Source organism: Bos mutus, chromosome 18, assembly GCF_027580195.1.
Source record: "Bos mutus isolate GX-2022 chromosome 18, NWIPB_WYAK_1.1, whole genome shotgun sequence".
Lineage (NCBI taxonomy): Eukaryota > Metazoa > Chordata > Mammalia > Artiodactyla > Bovidae > Bos > Bos mutus.
The window spans coordinates 14681066-14700774 of NC_091634.1; the positions used below are offsets into that span (position 1 = coordinate 14681066).

At 55.8% G+C, this 19709-nt stretch overlaps 1 protein-coding gene across 7 annotated transcripts; it reads left to right on the forward strand.

Moving 5' to 3' along the window:
• The first annotated feature begins 2200 nt into the window (after nucleotides 1–2200).
• On the forward strand, nucleotides 2201–15929 carry DPF1 (double PHD fingers 1). 7 transcript variants are annotated; one of them, XM_070386837.1, is made up of 12 exons: nucleotides 2201–2333; nucleotides 8678–8838; nucleotides 8914–9021; nucleotides 10428–10555; nucleotides 10827–10916; nucleotides 11308–11386; nucleotides 11571–11702; nucleotides 12596–12646; nucleotides 12739–12858; nucleotides 13906–14018; nucleotides 14580–14691; nucleotides 14782–15929. In XM_070386837.1, exons 1-12 carry the CDS (start codon nucleotides 2302–2304, stop codon nucleotides 14850–14852), a joined length of 1197 nt encoding a protein of 398 aa, XP_070242938.1. In that variant the 5' UTR covers nucleotides 2201–2301; the 3' UTR covers nucleotides 14853–15929. The 7 variants fall into 7 exon arrangements, with proteins under 7 accessions (XP_070242938.1, XP_005908306.2, XP_070242940.1 ...); XM_005908244.3 differs by having other exon boundaries at nucleotides 14610–14691; XM_070386834.1 differs by lacking the exon at nucleotides 2201–2333 and adding an exon at nucleotides 7208–7317.
• Nucleotides 15930–19709: the final 3780 nt, after the last annotated feature.

A 19709-nucleotide genomic window follows, 5' to 3' on the forward strand; every position in this document is an offset into this window, starting at 1 on the left:
AAGACTCTTGAGAGTCCCTTGGACTGCAAGGAGATCCAACCAGTCCATTCTGAAGGAGATCAGCCCTGGGATTTCTTTGGAGGGAATGATGCTGAAGCTGAAACTCCAGTACTTTGGCCACCTCATGCGAAGAGTTGACTCATTGGAAAAGACTCTGATGCTGGGAGGGATTGGAGGCAGGAGGAGAAGGGGATGACAGAGGATGAGGTGGCTGGATGGCATCACTGACTCGATGGACATGCGTCTGAGTGAATTCCGGGAGTTGGTGATGGACAGGGAGGCCTGGCGTGCTGCGATTCATGGGGTTGCAAAGAGTCGGACACGACTGAGCGACTGATCTGGTCTGAGAGTTTCTCAGGGATGCCATTTTAGCTGAGGTTGTCTCTGAGGGAGTGACATTAATTTAGAAACCTGAATAAAGTCAGGGTTGGAACCATGAAGATGCCTGGGGGAGGAGCATTCTAGGCAGTGAGAACAGCAAATGCAAAGGCCCTGTGGCTGAAGTGGGGCCAGAATGTTCCAGGAATAAGGAGGAGGCCAGTGCAGCTGGAGCAAAGTTAGTTAGTTCAGTTTCTCAGTCGTAACCCCATGAAACCCCAGTTTCTCTTTGTAACCCCATGGACTGTAGAACACCAGGCTTCCCTGTCCATCACCAACTCCCGGAGCTTACTCAAACTCATGTCCATCGAGTTGGTGATGCCATCCAACCATCCAACCATGTCGTCCCCTTCCCCTCCCACCTTCAATCTTTCCCAGCATCAGGGTCTTTTCCAATGAGTCAGCAAAGCTAGTCAAGGGAAAGAAGGGAGATGAGATCAGAAATGTAACTGGGGGGAGGGGGGGTGGGTAGTGGGGAGATTTCCCTGGTGGTCCAGAGGGTAAGACTCTGTGCTCCTAATGTAAGGGGGCCAGGTTCCATCCTGGCTGGGGAACTAGATCCAGCATGCACGCTGCAACTAAGAGTTTGCATGCCACACAACGAAGATCCTGGGAGCTGCAACTAAGACCCAGCGCAGCCTAAATAAATAAATAGAGGAAATGAGATGGAAGTTGGGGATCTGCTTAAGTAGGGGCCCTGAGAACATAGTGAGGACTTAGAACTTTATTCCAAGTGTGAAAGAAGTCATTGGAAGTTTTGAGCCAGACAGCATGGTGATGCCAGCTGTTTTAGGCAGTTCACTCTGGCTACCCTGGAGAGAAGAGGCAGGGACTGTCCAGGGGGAAGATGATGGGAGGAGGGAGTCCTAGAATGGAGGCTGTAAAGGGTGAAGGGTGAGTAGATTCTGGATCTCTTTGTGAATGTAGAGATAACAGGATCTGATGATGGACTTGAGGTGTGTGTGAAAAAAGAAGAGTCAAGGATGATTGATTGCACTTGGAACAAAAATCCATTTTCTTTATAATGGCCTACAAGGGCCTACATGATCTGGTTCCTTGCTCTCTGGCTAACCTTGTCTCCCCCCTCACTCACTCGACTCTTTTACACTAGCTTTCCACAATAATCTTTGAACTTGCCAAGCTTTTCCTGCTTCTATGTATTGCATGGTGACAGCTTCTCAGGTCCCAGCTCAAATGTCACCTCCTCAGAGAAGCCACTTTCTTTACAGCACTTACCACTCTCTAAAATTAACAGCTTGTTTGCTTATCATGTTTTTCTCCACTCACAGCTCAGCTCCTTGAGGGCAGCACTTCTGTCTGTTGTTCATGCTGTTTCCCCAGTGCCTAGAAGAGTGCCTGTCACTTAATAAATGAACAAAGGCGTTGATTAACCCCTGTGCTTGTTTACAGACTGGTTTACAAAAGAAGAGACACCCAGAGAAGTAGGCAAAGACAAGAATACACGACAGACCCTGGGGTCATCCACATACCCAGGGGAGACCCAGAAATTAGCGACCACCCGTTCCCGCGCGCCCGTGGTTCTTGAAGGATGGAGAGCCGGAGCTGGGAAGGGAGTACTCCAGGGAAGGGAAAGGATGCTCTGGGGCGAGCCCAGCCCCGCCCTGTATCCTCAGTAGCCAATGGGCACACGGTTTTCCCGACGCCCCCTGGGACGTGTAGTCCGGACAGGGGCGCCCTCGGGCGCCGCCGCACGCCCCTAGACTCCACGTCCCGTCGTGCGCCGGGAGGTGCGGGGATTGGCCGAGCCCCGCCCCCGGCCCGCCCCGCTCCTCTCGCGCTGCAGCCCCAAGAATGAATGAAATCGTAGCGCGCTGGGCGGCAGAGCGGGCGGCGCAGGCCGGGCTGGGCCCGCGCGCGGCGGCAGCGGCGCCCCGGGCCGGAGGCGGCCCAGCCGAGCGGGCCATGGCCACCGCCATTCAGAACCCGCTCAAGTCGTGAGTGTCCCCGCCGTCCACGTCCCTCCATCCGCCCCCTACCCGAACCTCGCCCCCGCCCTCGCTGGGGAGGGGGACGCAGTGGGCGGATGGTAGTTGAATGGGGCCCCCAGCTTGTCCCCCTGTCCCCCCGGCTGGGGCCGCCACCCCTTGTCTCCCCCCTGGGGCTGGGGGCAGGAGCCACTCCAGGGTCGCGGGGGCGCCTCTTCTTTGTCGCTGTCAGTGAAGGAATGTGGCGCGGGCTGGGGGTGGCGGAGGCCGTTTCCCCACCCAGAGTGGGGGTAGGGGCTTCCTTCTCCTCAGAGTCTCTGGGCGCGCCAGGTCTGCCCCTGCCTGGGGCTGGAGTACGAATGCCTAAGTCCGGACCCTAGTCTCCCAGGTCTCTACCTCCTCAAAAGCATCTTTCTCTCTTTCCCCTCTCTTTCTCCGGGGACCTCGGTCTGCGCGGCCGCAGGGTGGGAGCTGAGACTTCGGGGGTCCCCGATTCGATCCCTGCTGTCTCTCCCTTTTCTTTTTCCTTCCCGGGTCTTCAGGACCTAAAGCCCCGACGCTCTGGTCAGTTTAGACCGTGGGCTCCCTGCCTCTCCCTGCCCGTACACATGTAATGAGAGCATCTCCTATCTCCTTGGGGACCGGATGCCTCGGGAGAGGGTGCTGGGAGCGCCCTCAGTCTCCGGGGATTCCCTCCGTTTCTCCCTGTCCGCGTGCCTCCTCCGAGCTTCGCTTCCTCCTGGGCCCCGCGGCTGGCATCCTGGACGCCTGGGTTCAAACCTACGCTCTCTCCCAGCCCTCTCCTCTCCTGGCCAGCCCTCGCTCTCTCCACTTCTTCCCTCTCTTTCCGTCTCTCTCGCTCCTTCCTCGGGATCCCGAACTCCTGGGTCCCAGTGCTCCCCGCCCCCTTCCCCAACGGTGACAGCGGGCTGGGAGTGACAGGCGCGCGGCCGCTCAGGCTCTCCCTCCCCGGCTGGCGCGCGCGGCCCTCCCCTCCCCCGCTCCCCGGCCCGGCGGGGAGGAGGCGAAGGGCGAACGCCCGCGGCGCCGCACAAAGGGGCCGGGGCGACCTCCCCCACCCTCCCCCCAGCCTCTCGCCTCCGCCACCTTGACCTTGAGCTACGGGTGCTGGGGGTTGGAGTGGGGGAGGGGCTCGGGGCGCCCCCCGCCCCCGCCCTCCGGGAAGGCTGTGCCTGGGGTGGCCAGACCTAAGGCCCCCAGTAGCTTCAGGTTTCTGATGGTGGGGGGAGTTGGGCCATGTTGGGGGCCGGGCCTTACAAGCTCGCGCCTACACGTGTGGCTTTGCGGAGAGCCAAGCCGGCTTGGAGGGCGTGTGTGGGGTTGGGGTAGGCTTGAGACAGTGTGTAACGGTGACACTTCTGCCTCCCTCTCGCTCTAATTCTTCAGCACAGACGTGTTACCCCTATCAGGGACACCCTCAAACTGGCTGGCACAGGGCTCGTGTGCAGGTTGGTGGATCTATAGGTATCCAGACCTCCTCACTTTGACCTCTTGGAGTAGGTGTGGGGCAGCCATTGCCGGGGGCCCGAAGACCTGAGTAAGCTTGGGGGTGGGAGTGCCAGTAGCCCTCTTTGCACTCACCTTCTGAGGGATCTACAAGAGGTGAGGGGAGGGAAGGGACTGGCTCCTGAAAGAATCCAGTCCCCTTAGGAGTGGGCTCTGGAGGGTTCTGACTGCCTGAATTGGAACCCTATCTTGAGCACTAACCACCTCCCAACCTTGAGCCTCAGCATTACCATCTGTGAACTGGGGCATCATTACAGTTCTTATTATCTCATGGTTGCTGCTGTGATGTTTGTAAAGCACTTGGTACTGAGCCTGACTCTGAATAAATGTAGTGAAAGTGTCAGCTGTGTCTGACTCTTTGCGACCCCATGGACTGGAGCCCGAAAGGCTCCTCTGTCCGTGGAATTCTCCTGGCAAAGATACTGGAGTGGGTTGTCATTTCCTTCTCCAGGGAATCCTCCCGACCCAGGGATCAAACCCGGGTCTCTTGCATTGGAGGCAGATTCTTTACTGTTTAGTATCAATATTGATTTCACTTGTGGTCCGGTTTCCACACAGGGCACAGGGGGATGGGGACAGGAGGACTGTTTGGACAGGGGAGATTGACTGCGGCCGAGGGGTCTGTGAGGGTGACTAGGGGTAAGAAAGGGGAGAGAGACCCTTCTCTAGGTGACAGCTGTGGGCCAAATTGCACTGGTGGACAGGGGCCTCCAGGGAGCTGATGGAGTGTTCTGTACTCAGGCTCCAAGCTGAGCAAAACTGATGCCAAGGTTCTGGGGTGAGCAGGTGCCTGAGTCTAGAGGTGTGGGGAGCAAGTGTAAGGATGTATTGGAGGTTGGTGGGAGGTGACAGAGGAAGGTGGCAAGGGCTCTTGGAGCTGAGCTGGTGGGTTGGGGGGGGACAGGGCTCACTGTGGATGAGATTGGGGTGGCCACTGTAGGGGACCTGGAGGCTAGAGTGACTGTGAGGTGCCAGTGTCCCTGTGGCACTGTGTGATCTGTGATGCAGAGTGAGGTGCCTCACCCCCTTGCCATCTGCTCTAGGCCAGATGTGAAGCAGAGACCCACTCCCTGCTTTTGGGGTTTGAGGAGAGGAGGTCAAGGCCTTACCTGGGAGAGATTGGGGAGAGACTGTGGAAGGGGTCTAAGATTAGAGGGGTGTGTGTGTGTGTGTGTGTGTGTGTGTATTTTGTTTTTTGTTTTGGGGTCATGCCTTGCTGCCTGGAGGATCTTAGTTCCTTGACCAGGGATTGAACTCATGATCCCTACACTGGGGAGTGTGGAGTCTAAACCACTGGACCACCAGGGAAGTGTGTGTGTGTGTGTGTGTGTGTGTGTGTGTGTGTGTGTTTAGAAGTGACAGAAGTGGAGGGGGCCTCTCTCATTAGGGAGGTAGGTGGGAGCATCAAGAGACAAAAGAGGTGAGGGCTTTAAGGCCTCTTCTGTCTGCTGGAGAGCTCCCTGGTAGATAAGGACATTTGTGGGCCTTTTTATCCATACAAGGGCTCAAACCTGAACAGGAACTTTGGATGGGGGTGTGGGTTGGTGTGGGTGAGTGGGATTTGGCAAGTGCTGTGACTCCAAAGGTCAGCTTCCTCTCTGGGCATCCCTTACGGTGGAGTCAGTGTGGGTGACAGTGGCAGAAAGAAGGGGGTGACCCACATGATACAGACATCTGGGTGAGTGAATACTTATCTTAGTCTCACCTTCAAGCAAACACCAGGGGCTGATGGCATGCGACTCTACTTCCTCCGGGAAAATGGGTTGGGGGTAATGATAATATCACCCTGGTGGGTCATTATGAGGATCAGATGGCTGAATCTCTGTTAAAGAACTGTGCCTGCACTTGGTGGCTACTCAGTATATTTATTCTTAACAAAGATTTTGTAAGCATCTATTATATGCCAAGCTTCCCTGGTGGCTCAGAGGGTAAAGAATCTGCCTGCAATCCAGGAGACTCAGGTTTGATCCCTGGGTCGGGAAGATCCCCTGGAGGAAGAAATGGCAACCCACTCCAGTATTCTTGCCTGGAGAATCCCATGGACAGAGGAGCCTAGTGGGCTATAGTTCACGGGTCGCAAACAGTCGGAGACGACTGAGTGACTAACACACATATGTCAAGCGTTATTCTTTCTAATAATGGTTAGCTATCACCATTTTACATCTTAGTGCACATCAGGTCCTCTTTGTGGAATGAATGAATTTATTGAACACCTACTACCTGCCAGGTACCTTTTGTTTTGTTTGTTTGTTTGCTAAACTGCATGGCATAAGGGATCTTTGTTCCCCAACCAACCTGTGCCCCCTGCAGTGGGAGTGCGGAGTCTCAACTACTGGACCAACAGTGAAATCCCTGTCAGGTGCCTTTTGAAGCAATTTGCCAATATTTAAGGGCTTCCCAGGTGGCGCTAGTGGTAAAGAACCCTCCTGCCAATGCAGGAGACATAAAGAGTTCAGTCCCTGGGTTGGGAAGATCCCCTAGAGGAGGGTATGGCAACCCACTCCAGTATTCTTGCCTGGAGAATCCCACAGACAGAGGAGCCTGGTGGGCTACAGCCCACGGGGTCATAAAGAGTCAGATACCACTGAAGCGATTTAACGCATGCACACCCCAATACTTACTCATTTAATCCTCACAATAATCCAGTGAGGCATCATCCTTATTTTACAGATCAGGAAACTGAGTCCCAGAAAGATTAAGTTATTTGCCCAGGGTCACATGGCCACCAAGTTGGCAGAGTCAGGATTTGAACCCATGAAGTGTGGCTACAGCACACTCCTAACTAGCACGGCTGTTGTCAAGCCTGGGAAGGGGTTGAGTCGGGCGTGGTCCCTGTGAGAGAGACAGCCCCGACGGTGACCAGAGACCGGGGACCGAGAGGGTTCTCTGGAGCTAGAAGGGATTGGGGGAGGGGGCGTCGTCAGGGAGCCATGCGTTGGCGGGGCGTTTGCGTGGGCATCTGTACGGTGTCTCTAAGTCTCCTGGCACTCAAGTGTTTGTGTGAGTGCAAATGTATGCGAGTCTGGGCGAAGGTGTGGGAGAGGGAGTGTGCGTGAGTCTGCGTGGGAGGCTGTGAGTATATGTGTGAATGTGTGTGTAAGCCGCCGTGTGTGGGTGTGTGCGAGCCCAGGTGTGCATGCGTGAGTGTAGACTCATGTGCGAGACTCCGAGGTGTGCACGGGTGAGCGTGCGTGAGTGGCTATGCGTGCCTCGGGCCCCATCTCTGACCGGCTTCCCGGTGGGGTCCCGCCAGCCCCAGACGGGGAACTACCACTCCCAGCATGGCCCGAGCGGGCCCGCCCCGCCGCCCTGATTGGCTGTGGCCCCGGTGCTCCCGCCCCCCCGGGAATGAATGGATGGGCGGCCTCAGCGCCCGCCCGAGCGCTGGGAGGACCGGCCCGGCGGGGACCTGCTGGGGGCAGGACCCGGGGAGCAAGATGGCCACGGTCATCCCCGGCCCCCTGAGGTGCTGCGGGCCGGCGGGAGGCGGGGGAGGGAGCGCGGGCGGATCGCGCGGGCGTGTGTGTGTGGCGGCTGGGGGTGGGGCCGATGGGGTGTCTGGGGGGCTGTCACCGTGGGCCGGGCTGCGCGGGGTTGCGAGTGTGTGTGACTGTGGGTCTCTGGCAAGAACCGTGTCCGACGCGCTGCTCTTGGAGGAGCGGAGAGTGTGCGGAACTCCGAGTCCTCTTCGGGAAGGGGGGTCATGTCCCGCCCTGAGACCCCCGGGGCTGGGGAGAAGGTGAAATGGACGAGGGGCGCGGGGAGCTTGGTAAACTTGAGTGAAGCTCACAGTACCTTTGTCTTGGGATATGGAGTGTGTGTCACTTGTTCGGATTCTGGTGGTTTTTTTTTTTTTGGATATGTGTGTGGATGTGTATTTGATTTCTTTTATTTTACTCTAGGTATCTTTGAATATTTGAGTCTTTGAGTGTGCGTGCATGTCTTTTGAAACTGTGCATCATTTGTGTTCTGTGTCTTTGGATATGTAGGTATTCCTGTATCTATGTGCAAATTTTTGTGTGAATATGGGTGGATTTGTTTCTACATTGAGTATACGTGTATCTTTGTGTATTTGAATATGTGGTGTTTTAGATGTTGGTTTCTATATTATTGTGTATCTTTGTGACTGTGTGTGTGTATCCTGGGTGAATCTGTGTGATTTCTTTGTATAGTGTATCTGAATTGTGTGTGATTTGTGTTGTGTATTTGGATATGTGTGTAAGTGCTTATATGGGTAGTTTGTTTTAACATTTTTTCTCTTAACATTGTGTACCTGTGTGTGTCTTTGGATGCATGAGTGAGTGTGAGTGTCTGTGGTGTGTAATCTGTTTACATGTTGTGTGTCTTTGTGTGGGTGATTGTTTATGTTGTGTGTCTTTGGATATGTGATGTATATTTGTGCATGGACACGTGTGTGATCTGTTTCAACACTATGGAACTTGAGAGATCTGTGTTTTTCAGTAGATATTTGTGTGTGCCCATATGTGAGATGTGTCTGTTTCTCCCTTTGTGAGTCTTGGGATATGTCTCTCTTTGTGTGTGAATCCTGTGCGACTATGTGTGATATTGTGTTGTGGATTTGGATATGTGCCTGAATGGATGTGTCCTGGTGTATCTTTATCTGTTTCTATATTGTATCTACTCCTTGGCTCGAGGCCCGCTTGAGTCCTAGGTTCGGGGCTCCTGGGTCCCGACCGGAGGGGAGAGGTGAGGTTGGAGGAGTCGGCCCACCCATTCCCGACGGGTGGGCTGGGGGAGGGGTGCTGGGCGACCGGGTGCGCCTGCCCTTGCTGACAGCCGCCCGCCCGCTTACCCGCCCCTCGCAGCCTAGGCGAGGACTTCTACCGCGAGGCCATCGAGCACTGCCGCAGCTACAACGCGCGCCTGTGCGCCGAGCGCAGCCTGCGCCTGCCCTTCCTCGACTCGCAGACCGGCGTGGCCCAGAACAACTGCTACATCTGGATGGAGAAGACCCACCGCGGCCCGGGTACCGGCCGGGAGGGCGGGGGTGGGGCGGGGCGGCGGCTTCCCAGCCGCGTTCTTACCGCCCTTCTTACTCCAGGTTTGGCCCCCGGACAGATCTATACGTACCCAGCCCGCTGTTGGAGAAAGAAACGGAGGCTCAACATCCTGGAAGACCCCAGACTCCGGCCCTGCGAGTACAAGATCGGTAGGTGGGGCTCTGTCCTGTGCCTGGGGTGGCCCCTGTGGGTGCCCACACCACTGGCTGATCAGTGTGTTGATGCCCTCGTGCGTCTGAGCATCTGCCTTTATTTCCTTCCTGGCCCGTGTCTGAGTGACTGGCTGTGTCTGCTGGTGTGTGTCTGGGGGTAGTACAGAGACTCTCCAGTTTTCCCTGAGTTTTTTGGACTGCATCTTCTACTTGGACTCGGGTGTATTCCTGGACAGAGTGTGGTATCTGTTTTGTGTGTCTAGGTGTATCCCATCCTTGTATTTCTCTTCCCTTGTGAGTTGGGATGTATCACAGTATCTGCCTATTCTTTCCTGTGGATGTCTGGGTGTGTGTCTGGGTGTGTCAGAGTGTCTGGTTGTAACTTTTTCCATTTGTAGTACAGCGTGTCTTGGTGTCTGTGTCTCTTTTCAGGTGTTTCCAGGCTTATTTCCTCTTAAGTGTGTCTGGTCTATCTCTTCCTGAATGTCTCTCTTCCTTTGAGTACCAGATGCTCTGGAATGTCTGGGAGAATCTCGTCCCTGAGTGTCTGTTTGGAGTATCAGGTGTATTTCTGCCCATGTCTGCTGCTCCATGAGTGTCTGGCTTTATCACTTCTCAAATGTGTCCAGTACTGTTAGAGTCACTGGCTGTTTCTCTTCCCTTGCTCAGGTATAACCAAGGATCTGTGTGGGTCCAGGCAGGTGTATTGGCGTGTCCATCTGGCTCTGTCTTCCTGGGTGTGTCTGATTGTCCCAGAGGGACTGTTTGTATCACCTGTGTGTCGAGTATCCATCTGAGTGATTCTCTGGTGTGTCTCTCTCTCCCCTAAGTATGTTCAGGTGTTTGGTAGGGTTTGGTTGTGTTTTCCCCGTGTGGTCTGGGTTTATCTGATGGTCTAATGTTCTCTTTCGGAGTGTCTCTGAGTGTGCCCAAGGGTCTGGCTATGTCTCCTCCGTGAGTCTGGGTGTATCTGAGTGTCTGGGTGTTTCTCTTCCTTCGTGTGTCTGGCTGTCTCAGATGATCTGTCTGTATCTCCCTTGTGTGTATGTCCATGTGTGTCCTGTTTGAATGTCTGTTCTCTCCAGTTGTGGGGGTCGAGGTGGGTCTCCTCCTTGTATTATGTAGTTGTATAGGAGGGTCCGGTCATGTTTCTCCCTGAGTATGTCCAATGGTCTCTGATGGTCTGACTGTGTCTTCTCCAGGATCTGGGCATCCTTAGGATGTGTGGAAGTATTGAGGGCGGTATGGGTGGTTGAGTATTTGAGTCTGTTGCTGGTTGAGTGTGGGAAAGCCTCTTTCCTCCAGAAAAGAGCATGATTCCCCAACCTGGGCAATCTGAGGAGTCCTCCAGGGACAAGTTCTTCACCTGATCCCCCTCCTACCTACCGTGGTCTTGTCCCCAGACTGTGAAGCACCACTGAAAAAGGAGGGTGGCCTCCCTGAAGGGCCAGTCCTTGAGGCTCTCCTGTGTGCCGAGACAGGGGAGAAGAAGATAGAGCTGAAGGAGGAGGAGACCATTATGGACTGCCAGGTAGGACTGCCCAGCCCCCCACCCGTCCAGGGGCTGTGGCTGCCCTCCCAACTGGCCTGTTTCCTGGTCCATCTTGCTCCTGCTCTGAAATCTCCCCTGATTCCCTAGGACCTTTGAGCATCCTGTCTCCATCCCTCCATACTTCATCTTCTTTTGGGAAGACCTCCTAACTTGCCCTGCCACCCCTGATCTTTGCTGTGCTCAGAACTACCTCCCAAAGCAGAACAATACCCCGTTTCTTGACCCCAGTCTCCCTTCTCCTGGTGCCCAGAAACAGCAACTGCTGGAGTTTCCTCATGATCTTGAAGTGGAAGACCCAGAGGATGACATGCCCAGGAGGAAGAACAGGGCCAAAGGAAAGGTATCGCTCTCAAACCTCCCCCCATCATCCTTCCCCTCAAGGCGGGTTCCATTGATTGCTTGTGCAGTGTTCAGACCCTGCCCCAATTTTACCTTATTTAACTCTCAGAGCAGCCTGAAGGGGTAGGGGATTTTTATACCCATTTTACAGATGAGGAAATTAAGGCTTGGGCATATTAAGCCATTTGCAAAACAGAGATTGTACAGTGGGTTAGAGCAATCTTCCTACCGTGGCACAGATGAGAAAATGGAACCTCTGAGAGGTCAAGAGAATTACTCTAGACTCACAGCTAGGAAGTGGCAGAGCTGTGATTGGGCTTTCAAGCCCAAATGGTGAAAATTCTTTTAGTTCCTTCCCTTTCTTGGCCCCTCACTCCTGACTGTCCCCTCAGGCATACGGCATCGGGGGGCTCCGGAAACGCCAGGACACCGCTTCCCTGGAGGACCGAGACAAGCCGTATGTCTGTGATAGTGAGTCCTTCTGAAGAGGGGGGAAGAGAGAGAGAGAGAGAGTGGGACCCAGAGACCTTGCCCCCCACTGGCCCCCTTCCCTCCCGTTCTGGACCCTGGCAGAGGAGGGAGGTGTGATCCTGGAGGCCAGGGTGGAGGCGGCAGAGGCTGGAGGGCTGACCGGCCCTCCCTGCTCACTCTCCAGTCTGTGGGAAACGGTATAAGAACCGGCCAGGGCTCAGCTACCACTACACCCACACCCACCTGGCTGAGGAGGAGGGGGAGGAGAACGCCGAACGCCACGCCCTGCCCTTCCACCGGAAAAACAACCATAAACGTGAGCAGGCGGACAGGGCGTGGGGTGGTGAGGGGCCCTGGGAGTGGGGGCTAAGGAGCCTGGGAGGGAGGGGGCACATTAGACATTTCTGGAAAATCTCCAGCTCAGCGGTCCCCTCCCCCCACCAACCATGGGGATGCTGGCTCTGGGGTTGCCATGGCAACCAACCATCTCTCCCTCGCTCCCGGCCGGGCGTAATATTTCTGGGTCTGATTTATTGTTTCAATTAGAGCTTGGGGAGGGGGGTGATAGATGACTCCCCTCCCTCTCTGCCTCCCTTCCTCCCTTCTCTGCTAAGCTTTGGCCAAGGGGCAGGGGCCGTGGCCTGGGAACCCTTGGCATCCGCCCATGCCAATCCAGTGCCAACCTTGACAGCTGAGGGATGGGGGAAGGCTTGGGGAGAGGCTCTGCCAGTGGAGGAACCATCCTCCCACCCATTCCTCAGTGGGAGAGAACAGTCTCTTCATCCCACCCCTACTACACACCCAGGCACCTCTGTGCTCAGAATTTTCCTTCTGAGAGTCTGTTTCCATACCAGATAATGGCAGTGGCCTCTACCTAATTTTTATTTAGTTGGGGCTTAGTTGGGGGTGGCTGTCTGGCAGAAGTGCGTGTGGGCAGAGGAAGCAGGGGGCTTTTCCTAAAGTTGTACCTGCCAAGTTTTTACCCAATAAAGAGGACCTGTCAGTCGTTCTGAGAGTTGCGAGGTCCTGATGAGAATTACCTGGGCTCCCTGCAACTCTCTTTTGCTGCTGGACACAGCTTGGGATAGCGGCTCCCTCTCCTCACCTCCTCCATGCCTGGACAAGGGGTCCACCCCTGGGGCTGAGGCCGTGGGCAGGGTGGAGCCTTGCCTGTGGTGAGAGCCCCTCTCTCTGTCCCCCCACCCCCAGAGTTTTACAAAGAATTGGCCTGGGTCCCTGAGTCACAGAGGAAACACACAGGTAGGGACGCCTCCCTCCACCCCTATTTCTGTAGCAGCCTTGGATTGAGGGTCCCTTCCTGCCCCCGCTAACCCCTGCCTGCTGTCTTTCAGCCAAGAAGGCGCCTGACGGCACTGTCATCCCCAACGGCTACTGCGACTTCTGCCTGGGGGGCTCCAAGAAGACGGGGTGTCCTGAGGACCTCATCTCCTGTGCTGACTGTGGGCGATCAGGTGATGCCCCCCCACCTGAGGCTTCTGGGGGCCAGGGTGGAGAGACTCCAGATCTGGAGGATAGGAAGCAGAGGAGAGAGAAAGGGGGGGATGCAGAGCATCCTAGTGGATGAACAGAGCTGACTCAACTGCTGAGGACTGTGGGGAACTCAGTGGGGTCAGGGAGGCTCTGGGAACAATGCACGCAGTTGTCATGGCATTGTGGGCACCGGCACGTGCCTGTCTGGCATGGGGAACAGTGAAAGATGGCTGCCCAAACACCAGGGGTAGTGGGCTGTGATAGCGGGTAATGGATTGCCACTGCCTGGATGCTGTGGACAACAGAGGGCGCTTGCCATGGAGTTGTGGTTAATAGAATGTGGTTTTCCAAGGTGGACTTGTGGGTAAGAGACTGTGGTTGCCTCAGCACAGGGGGCTAATGAATTGTGGTTGTCATGGTATTATGGGTAGTGAAATACGGTTGTCATGGCGATTGGGTGTCGTGGTGGCCTGGGGTCTGCACTGGGGTGGTGGGACGACCAGAGGGTTGACACGCTCCACAGTCTCGTTGGTAACCCTGTGGTTGCAGTGGCATCGTGTGTAATGGGCTTGGGCTGCAGGGAACCAGGGTGTGGGGACCCCTCTGTGGAAGGCAGTTGCCATGGCATCGTGGCTGGGAGACTGTGGTTGCCACGTTCTGCGGTTAAGGGAATGGGTTGGCCACTCTGCTGTGGCTAATGGAATGTGGCTGCCTCAGCACAGCGGTTAACAGAACGTGGCTGCCCCGGTGTTGTGGGTGGTAGAAAGTGGTTGCCACAGCACCGTGGGTAATGGAATGCGGTTGCCATGGTGTTCTGGGGAGCAGAGTGTGGTTGCCATGGTGGCCGGGTAGGAGACTGGTGGCCAGGGCGGCGCTGCCTGCAGAACGGGCACGGGGCACCGTGGGCTGGGTGGGGTCAGGCCTTGTGAGCCAGGAGGTGGGGACTGAGCCCCTAGGGGCTTCCCCAGGGTCAGCAGCCACCGGGGGCACGGCAGCCCCTAACCGCATCCCTGCCCCTCGGCCCCCAGGACACCCCTCGTGTTTACAGTTCACGGTGAATATGACGGCAGCCGTGCGCACGTACCGCTGGCAGTGCATCGAGTGCAAGTCCTGCAGCCTGTGCGGCACCTCGGAGAACGACGTGAGTACCCGTCCGCTCCCTCCCCCGGGGACCTGCCCCCAGGCAGCCTCCCCACCTGGCACCTCCGCCTGGCCTCCGCCAGTTGGGCCTAACGCCTTTCTCTGGAGCGCCCTCCCTGGTGAACACCAGTTAACCTGTATTATTATTATTGTTAGTGGCCATTAATTGAACCCGGCACTTAACACTCTTCACTCTCTGAGTGCTCCCAACCGCCCTGAGGTAGGTGCTCTTGTTCCCACTTCACAGAGAAGACACCGCGCTCAGAGAGGGGAATACACTTGCCCGAGGTCACCCAGCTAGGGACATGGTTCTGCTGGGACCTGAACCCATGGCTTCCAGACCATCCAGTGTCATTTTCAGTGTCCCACAGAATTCTATAAAACCCAAACTACAAACCACAAACTGATGGTCCTCAAGGGCGGTTGGTGTGGCCCAGAGGATTTTGCAAAGATGACCTTCTCAGAGCCCTTTGTGTCTTGCAAGAGGACCACCTCCCCCAGCCCCTTTGACCTGGCCCCTGCCCCCGCCCCCCACCCCGGTTTCTGGTGCCCGTGCCCCCAGGGTGCCAGCTGGGCGGGTCTCACCCCCCAGGACCAGCTGCTGTTTTGTGACGACTGCGATCGGGGTTACCACATGTACTGCCTGAGTCCCCCCATGGCGGAGCCCCCGGAAGGTGAGAGGAGGAGGGTCTGACGTGGGGGTGGGGGTTGGGGCAGCCCTGCCCAGACCTGACCCAACTGCCTGTCCTCTGCCCGCCCCACAGGGAGCTGGAGTTGTCACCTCTGTCTTCGGCACCTGAAAGAGAAGGCGTCTGCCTACATCACACTCACCTAGGCCTGGCTCTGGCTCGCCCGGACCTCTGGGGTGATGCCTGCCTACCTGCCTCTCCTCTCGGAGCTCCTCCACTCTCTCCCTTTCCTTAATGCCCCACAGTGGGAGGGGCGGGGGGAGCCAGAGAGGGGGCCGGGCCACCCCTTCCCCTCTGTGCAAGTGGAATGTTTGCCCTGTGGGTTGGTGGGCCCAGCAGGGTCCTCTCCCTCCTCCCTCCTTCCTCACCCCCTTGGCAAATGGGTACCAGGGCCTTCTGCTCCCCTCAAAGCCATACCCCGCCTCTAGGCGGGCACGAGGGGTGGTGGACGCCGGCTGGGGGCATGGACAAAGCCTTTTTCTAAAGAAAAAGTCAAAAACTTAAAAAAAAAAGAAAGAAATTAATATATAACAAAGAGTCCTATAAGGTCTGGCTGGGTGGAGGGGGCACTGCTGAGCGCATCTACTGGGCACCAGTCTACGCCAGCGTCCTGCCTGGCAGCCCCTCCCCCCAGCCCCTGGAGTTGCAGCTGTCCCACCTCCCCACCCAAGATGGGCACCATCCCCTCTTTGTACCCCGGGCCGGGGGGTGTGGTGTTCACCCCTCGCCCCCTCTCGGTGCCCACCGTGGATACTGCATGAAGACGTGAACCATGGTTTTGAATTCCGTTCCTGCTCCCTCCCCAAGAGCCCTGCCCGCCCGCCCGTGCCCACTCCGTGCCTGCCGGCCTTGGCTGGCCGTCGCCGGTGGGGCAAGGCGGGCCCCTGCCCAGCGTCTGCTGGAATGAGAAGCACAGACTTTGCAACGGACTAGATTCTCCCCCTTCCCCGCCCCGCCCCACCCCTGCCACCCTCGCTGGCCACTTTCGGGTCGTGAGGGGGCGTGGTTGTTTCTTGTGGTTGTGTGTGTTTGTTGTTCGGGTTTAAAAAAAAAAAAAGGGAAATCGAGACTGCAAGTGGGGGAAGTGGTGGGCTTGGGGGAGTCTCCCCCCCAATCCAGGCGTGCCCACCCCCCCTTGTTAACGAGTCTCCTTTATTGCCTGCCTCTGCTGTGAATTAACTTGTTCTGTGTATTAAAGTGGGGCTGACCCCTCTGCCCACGTCGTCGGCTTCCTTCTCCAGGCTGCTTTGGGGCGTCGCCGAGAAGGGGAGATGGGGCCTCGCGAGGGGAGAAGCAACCGAGGTGAACAGCTGGAGCGGGGCCCCTACCTCCATCTCCCTCCCAGCTCCCCTCTTCACCCCCGGCTTTCTCTGGCTTTGTCCCAGCTCCTCCCAGCCTCGCTGGAAAGGAGAAGAGGGGAGGATGGGGTGGAGGGGAGGAGAAAGGAGAAGAGGGGGGGACGGGGAAGAGGGGGCTCCCACCCAGCCAGCTGTGGTTGCCCTGGCAACCGACTGCTGCAGCTGCAGCGGGAAGCAGTGAGGGGGGGAGGCTGGAAGCTGGGGACTGGGGGAAGGGAAGGGATGGAGAGATGAAGACACCCTCCCCTTGGGGCTACAGGAGGGAGCAGGGGTACCAGCCTAGGGCCTCACCCTAGGCCCAGACATCCCCTGGAGCTCCCCATCCCTGCTGTGGGGCAAAGGAAAGAGGGGAAGGGGCAAAGGAAAGAAGGGTGGTGCGGATTCGGGGACATCAGGTGAAAGACAGACTTGGGTGAGGTGAGGTGAAGAGTGAGAACCAGGACACAAGAACGGTCAGGAAAGAGACAGCTATGAGAGTCACACATTTTTAGAAAATCAGAAAAAAGAGCAGGAGAAGGAAGACATAGATCTGGGAGAGAGATGCGGATGAAGGAGCCACAGGAATTATGGGGGAAGAGAACAGACGAGATGGAGATTTAGTGGGAGAGAGGAAATAACTAATAAAAAATAGCAGACGCACAGAGAGAGACAGAGAAAGGAGGAAGGAGTCAGTGATTTGGAGAGAGAAGCAGAAGAGATTCCGCAAGGGAAGGCAGAGAACCAGGGCCCATCAAACAGGAGAGGGGAAGAGAGAATGGAGAGGAGGTACATTTGGGGAGAGAGATGAAGTCAGCATCCAGGACAGGCAAAGTCCCAGGACGATGATACAGAGATGAGACTTCACAGGGAAGAGGACGTCAAGAACTGAGGGAGACAATAGAAAAATCTGGAGAGCGCTAAAGGCACGGAAGGATTCAAAGGCTGGGTGAGGGGAGAGCCAGAAGTGGGGTGGGAGGCTGAGGGAGAGGCTGGGGGTGGGGACGGAGGGCGGCTGCTTGGGTTGGGGGGCGAGGGGGGGCAACAGGCAGAGGAAGCAGAAACTGGGGCAAGCCGGGGAAGGGACGCGCAGGGCACAGTTCGGGCGAGAGCACAGGCTGGCGTGTGTGAGTTGTGGGGTGCTGGAAGTTGGTGTGTGTCACAGGCGCCAGGAGAGGATGTGAGAACAGCTTGTTCTACCGTTTCCGTGCCTGTTGGGGGAGGGGAGCCCGGGTTGAGGATGGAGCCTCAAGGAGGGCGGAGACAGGGACAGGGATGGCGTCTGGAACACTCTAGAATTTTTAGGAGGTGTGGAAATAGTTGGTCCACCTCCTCTGGAAAAAGGATATGTACCCGTTTGGGAAATAGTTTTTTTTTCTTTTTTTGCAGGGTGGGGGTCTGGCTTAGAGAAGTGTCAGGTATGAGCTCAGAAATAATAAAGTCCAGCACAGGTAAATGGGGAGATGGGCCAGAAAGCCCCAGCTGTGGGGCCAGGCCTACCAAGAGGTAGTGGGATTGCTTCTCGGATCCAGGCGGAGTTGGACTCAGACTTCCCACAAGAGGCTGGACCATGGGATTCTCACATCAAATTTTGGGATTTGGAAAATAAGTTTGACCCCGATTGCTGGGTCAAACTGCACATGGGGTTTCACCAGGGCAGCTGCAGATCTGGGGCCAAGGGTTTAGGACCCCTCCCGGCTAGGAGAGCCCCTAGAGGAGGGTCTGGCCCAGGGCTGAGGTCCCAGGGGACACCAGTATCTTTCCAAGACCCCGACACCGCCCGGAGCTCCGGGACTGGAAGCAGCAGCTGCTCTTCACTCCAAACCACCAACTAGACGACTGGCAGAGAGAAGACGAGGGCGGGGGATGGGGCTGGGAGAGGTGGGGGTGCAAATGAGCCAGCGCCCGCCTGGAGGGTGTGGCCTGGGGCAACAGCCCAGCTGGGAGGCAGGGGCCCCTCCGTTCTGAGTCTTGCAGCTCAGAGTTTGAGGACAGAGTTACCAAGCTCAAAATCCAGCTTTCTTTCTGTACCACCTCCAGATTTTAAAAAGCATGAGGCAAGAGCTAGATGGGCCCCAGGGTGAACAGCTGGCTTCTCCCCTGTTCAAAATATCCTTCAAAATAGCAGGAGAGAGAAGAGCTGGACCCTGCCCAGATAAAAGATAAGACCACACATTCTTTATTCTCCAAGTCAAGTAGACTTTCCCCACTACACATGAGCAGAAAGGCTCCTTGGAGGTCAAAAGGAAGGGGCGTCACCTCACAGTAAGTGATGTCAACTCCTACCCATAGGCCTGTCTGCTGGAATCCATCTTGGCTAAGAGATGCTTGGGCACATAGGAGAGGAGCCTGGGATAAACCAGAGAGGGACTCGGAACCAGGCAATGCAAGATGACCGGCCAGAGGAACCCTGAAGAAATGCCCCGAAAAAGTAATTCAAACTACCAGGAGGGCGAGACTTTCTCTGAGCCCACCCGTGTGTCTAATCCACACGGACTGTACTCTTTTTCCTCCTAATGAACACTTATTTCAGTACTTTCCGTTTCTGTGGAAATCCATTTCTACACAGCTGACGGGCCAGGGCCTTCACTGGCCACTGTCCCAGGTGGTCTAGTGGTTAGGATTCATCAATCTCTGACCAGGAACAGAAATCCTGCTTCAAGCCACTGCATGTCAAGGCCAGCCAAGATCAAGCTGACCGTTATTAAAAAAAAATACTTTTCTGTCTCAATGCATTTACTCCTGGCTGTGCTTGGGCTTTCTCTGGTTGTGAAGAGCGGGGGCTACTCTCTTCTGGCGTGCAGACTCGTCACTGCAGTGCCTTCTCTAACTGCAGTGCCTGGTAGTTGAGGCTCCTGGGCTCCAAAGTGCAGTCTCTGCAGATGAGGCGCGTGGGCCTACTTGCTCCAAGGCACGTGGGATCTTCCCGGACCAGGGATTGACCTCGAGTCCCTTGAATCGCAAGGCGGATTCTTAACCACTGGACCACCAGGGAAGCCCCAGGTCTGGGTTTTGGGCCTCCAGTATATGACTTGTGAGGGTAGAATCTCCCTCTTTTTAAGAATTTCTTACATTTGAAGGAATCCCTTGGCGGTCCAGGGGTTAGTATTTTGTGCTTTTCACTATGTTTCTTGCATTCTGAGTGTTGGATTTCTGTCGCTAGGGTTTTGAGAAAGAGCAGTTGGTGAGAATGGTGCTCCTGGGTTCTTAGAGGTGTGTGTGCACTGGGGGTGATGGTGTTTGGGACAAGAGGCTGATGCTGGATCACACCCCCTCTTGTCAGGGACTCCGTGGGGCTGCTCAGCTAGTGAACACACAGGCCACTTCTATGAAACATTTATTTCCTTTGAAACCTCCAGAAACATGCCAGAAAATCTCAAGACTGGAATGGGGAGGGGAGGTGGGGAGGGAAAGACAATAAAGAATTAAAAAAAAAAATCCAGATGAAACAAATCAACATATTGGGGGAAAAAAAGAGGGAAAAAAAAACACACAAAAAACTCTGCTGCTATCTTCACCAAACTTGAATTAAATAGATGTGCTTCGCAGAGATCCTTAAAAAACAACAGGAAACAAAACCAAAAATCCTAATTTACATGTGTCAATGTACATGATTAGGTCCTCAAGATGATTCAAATGGTCTGAAGATAGATGACTTAAAAAAAGAGG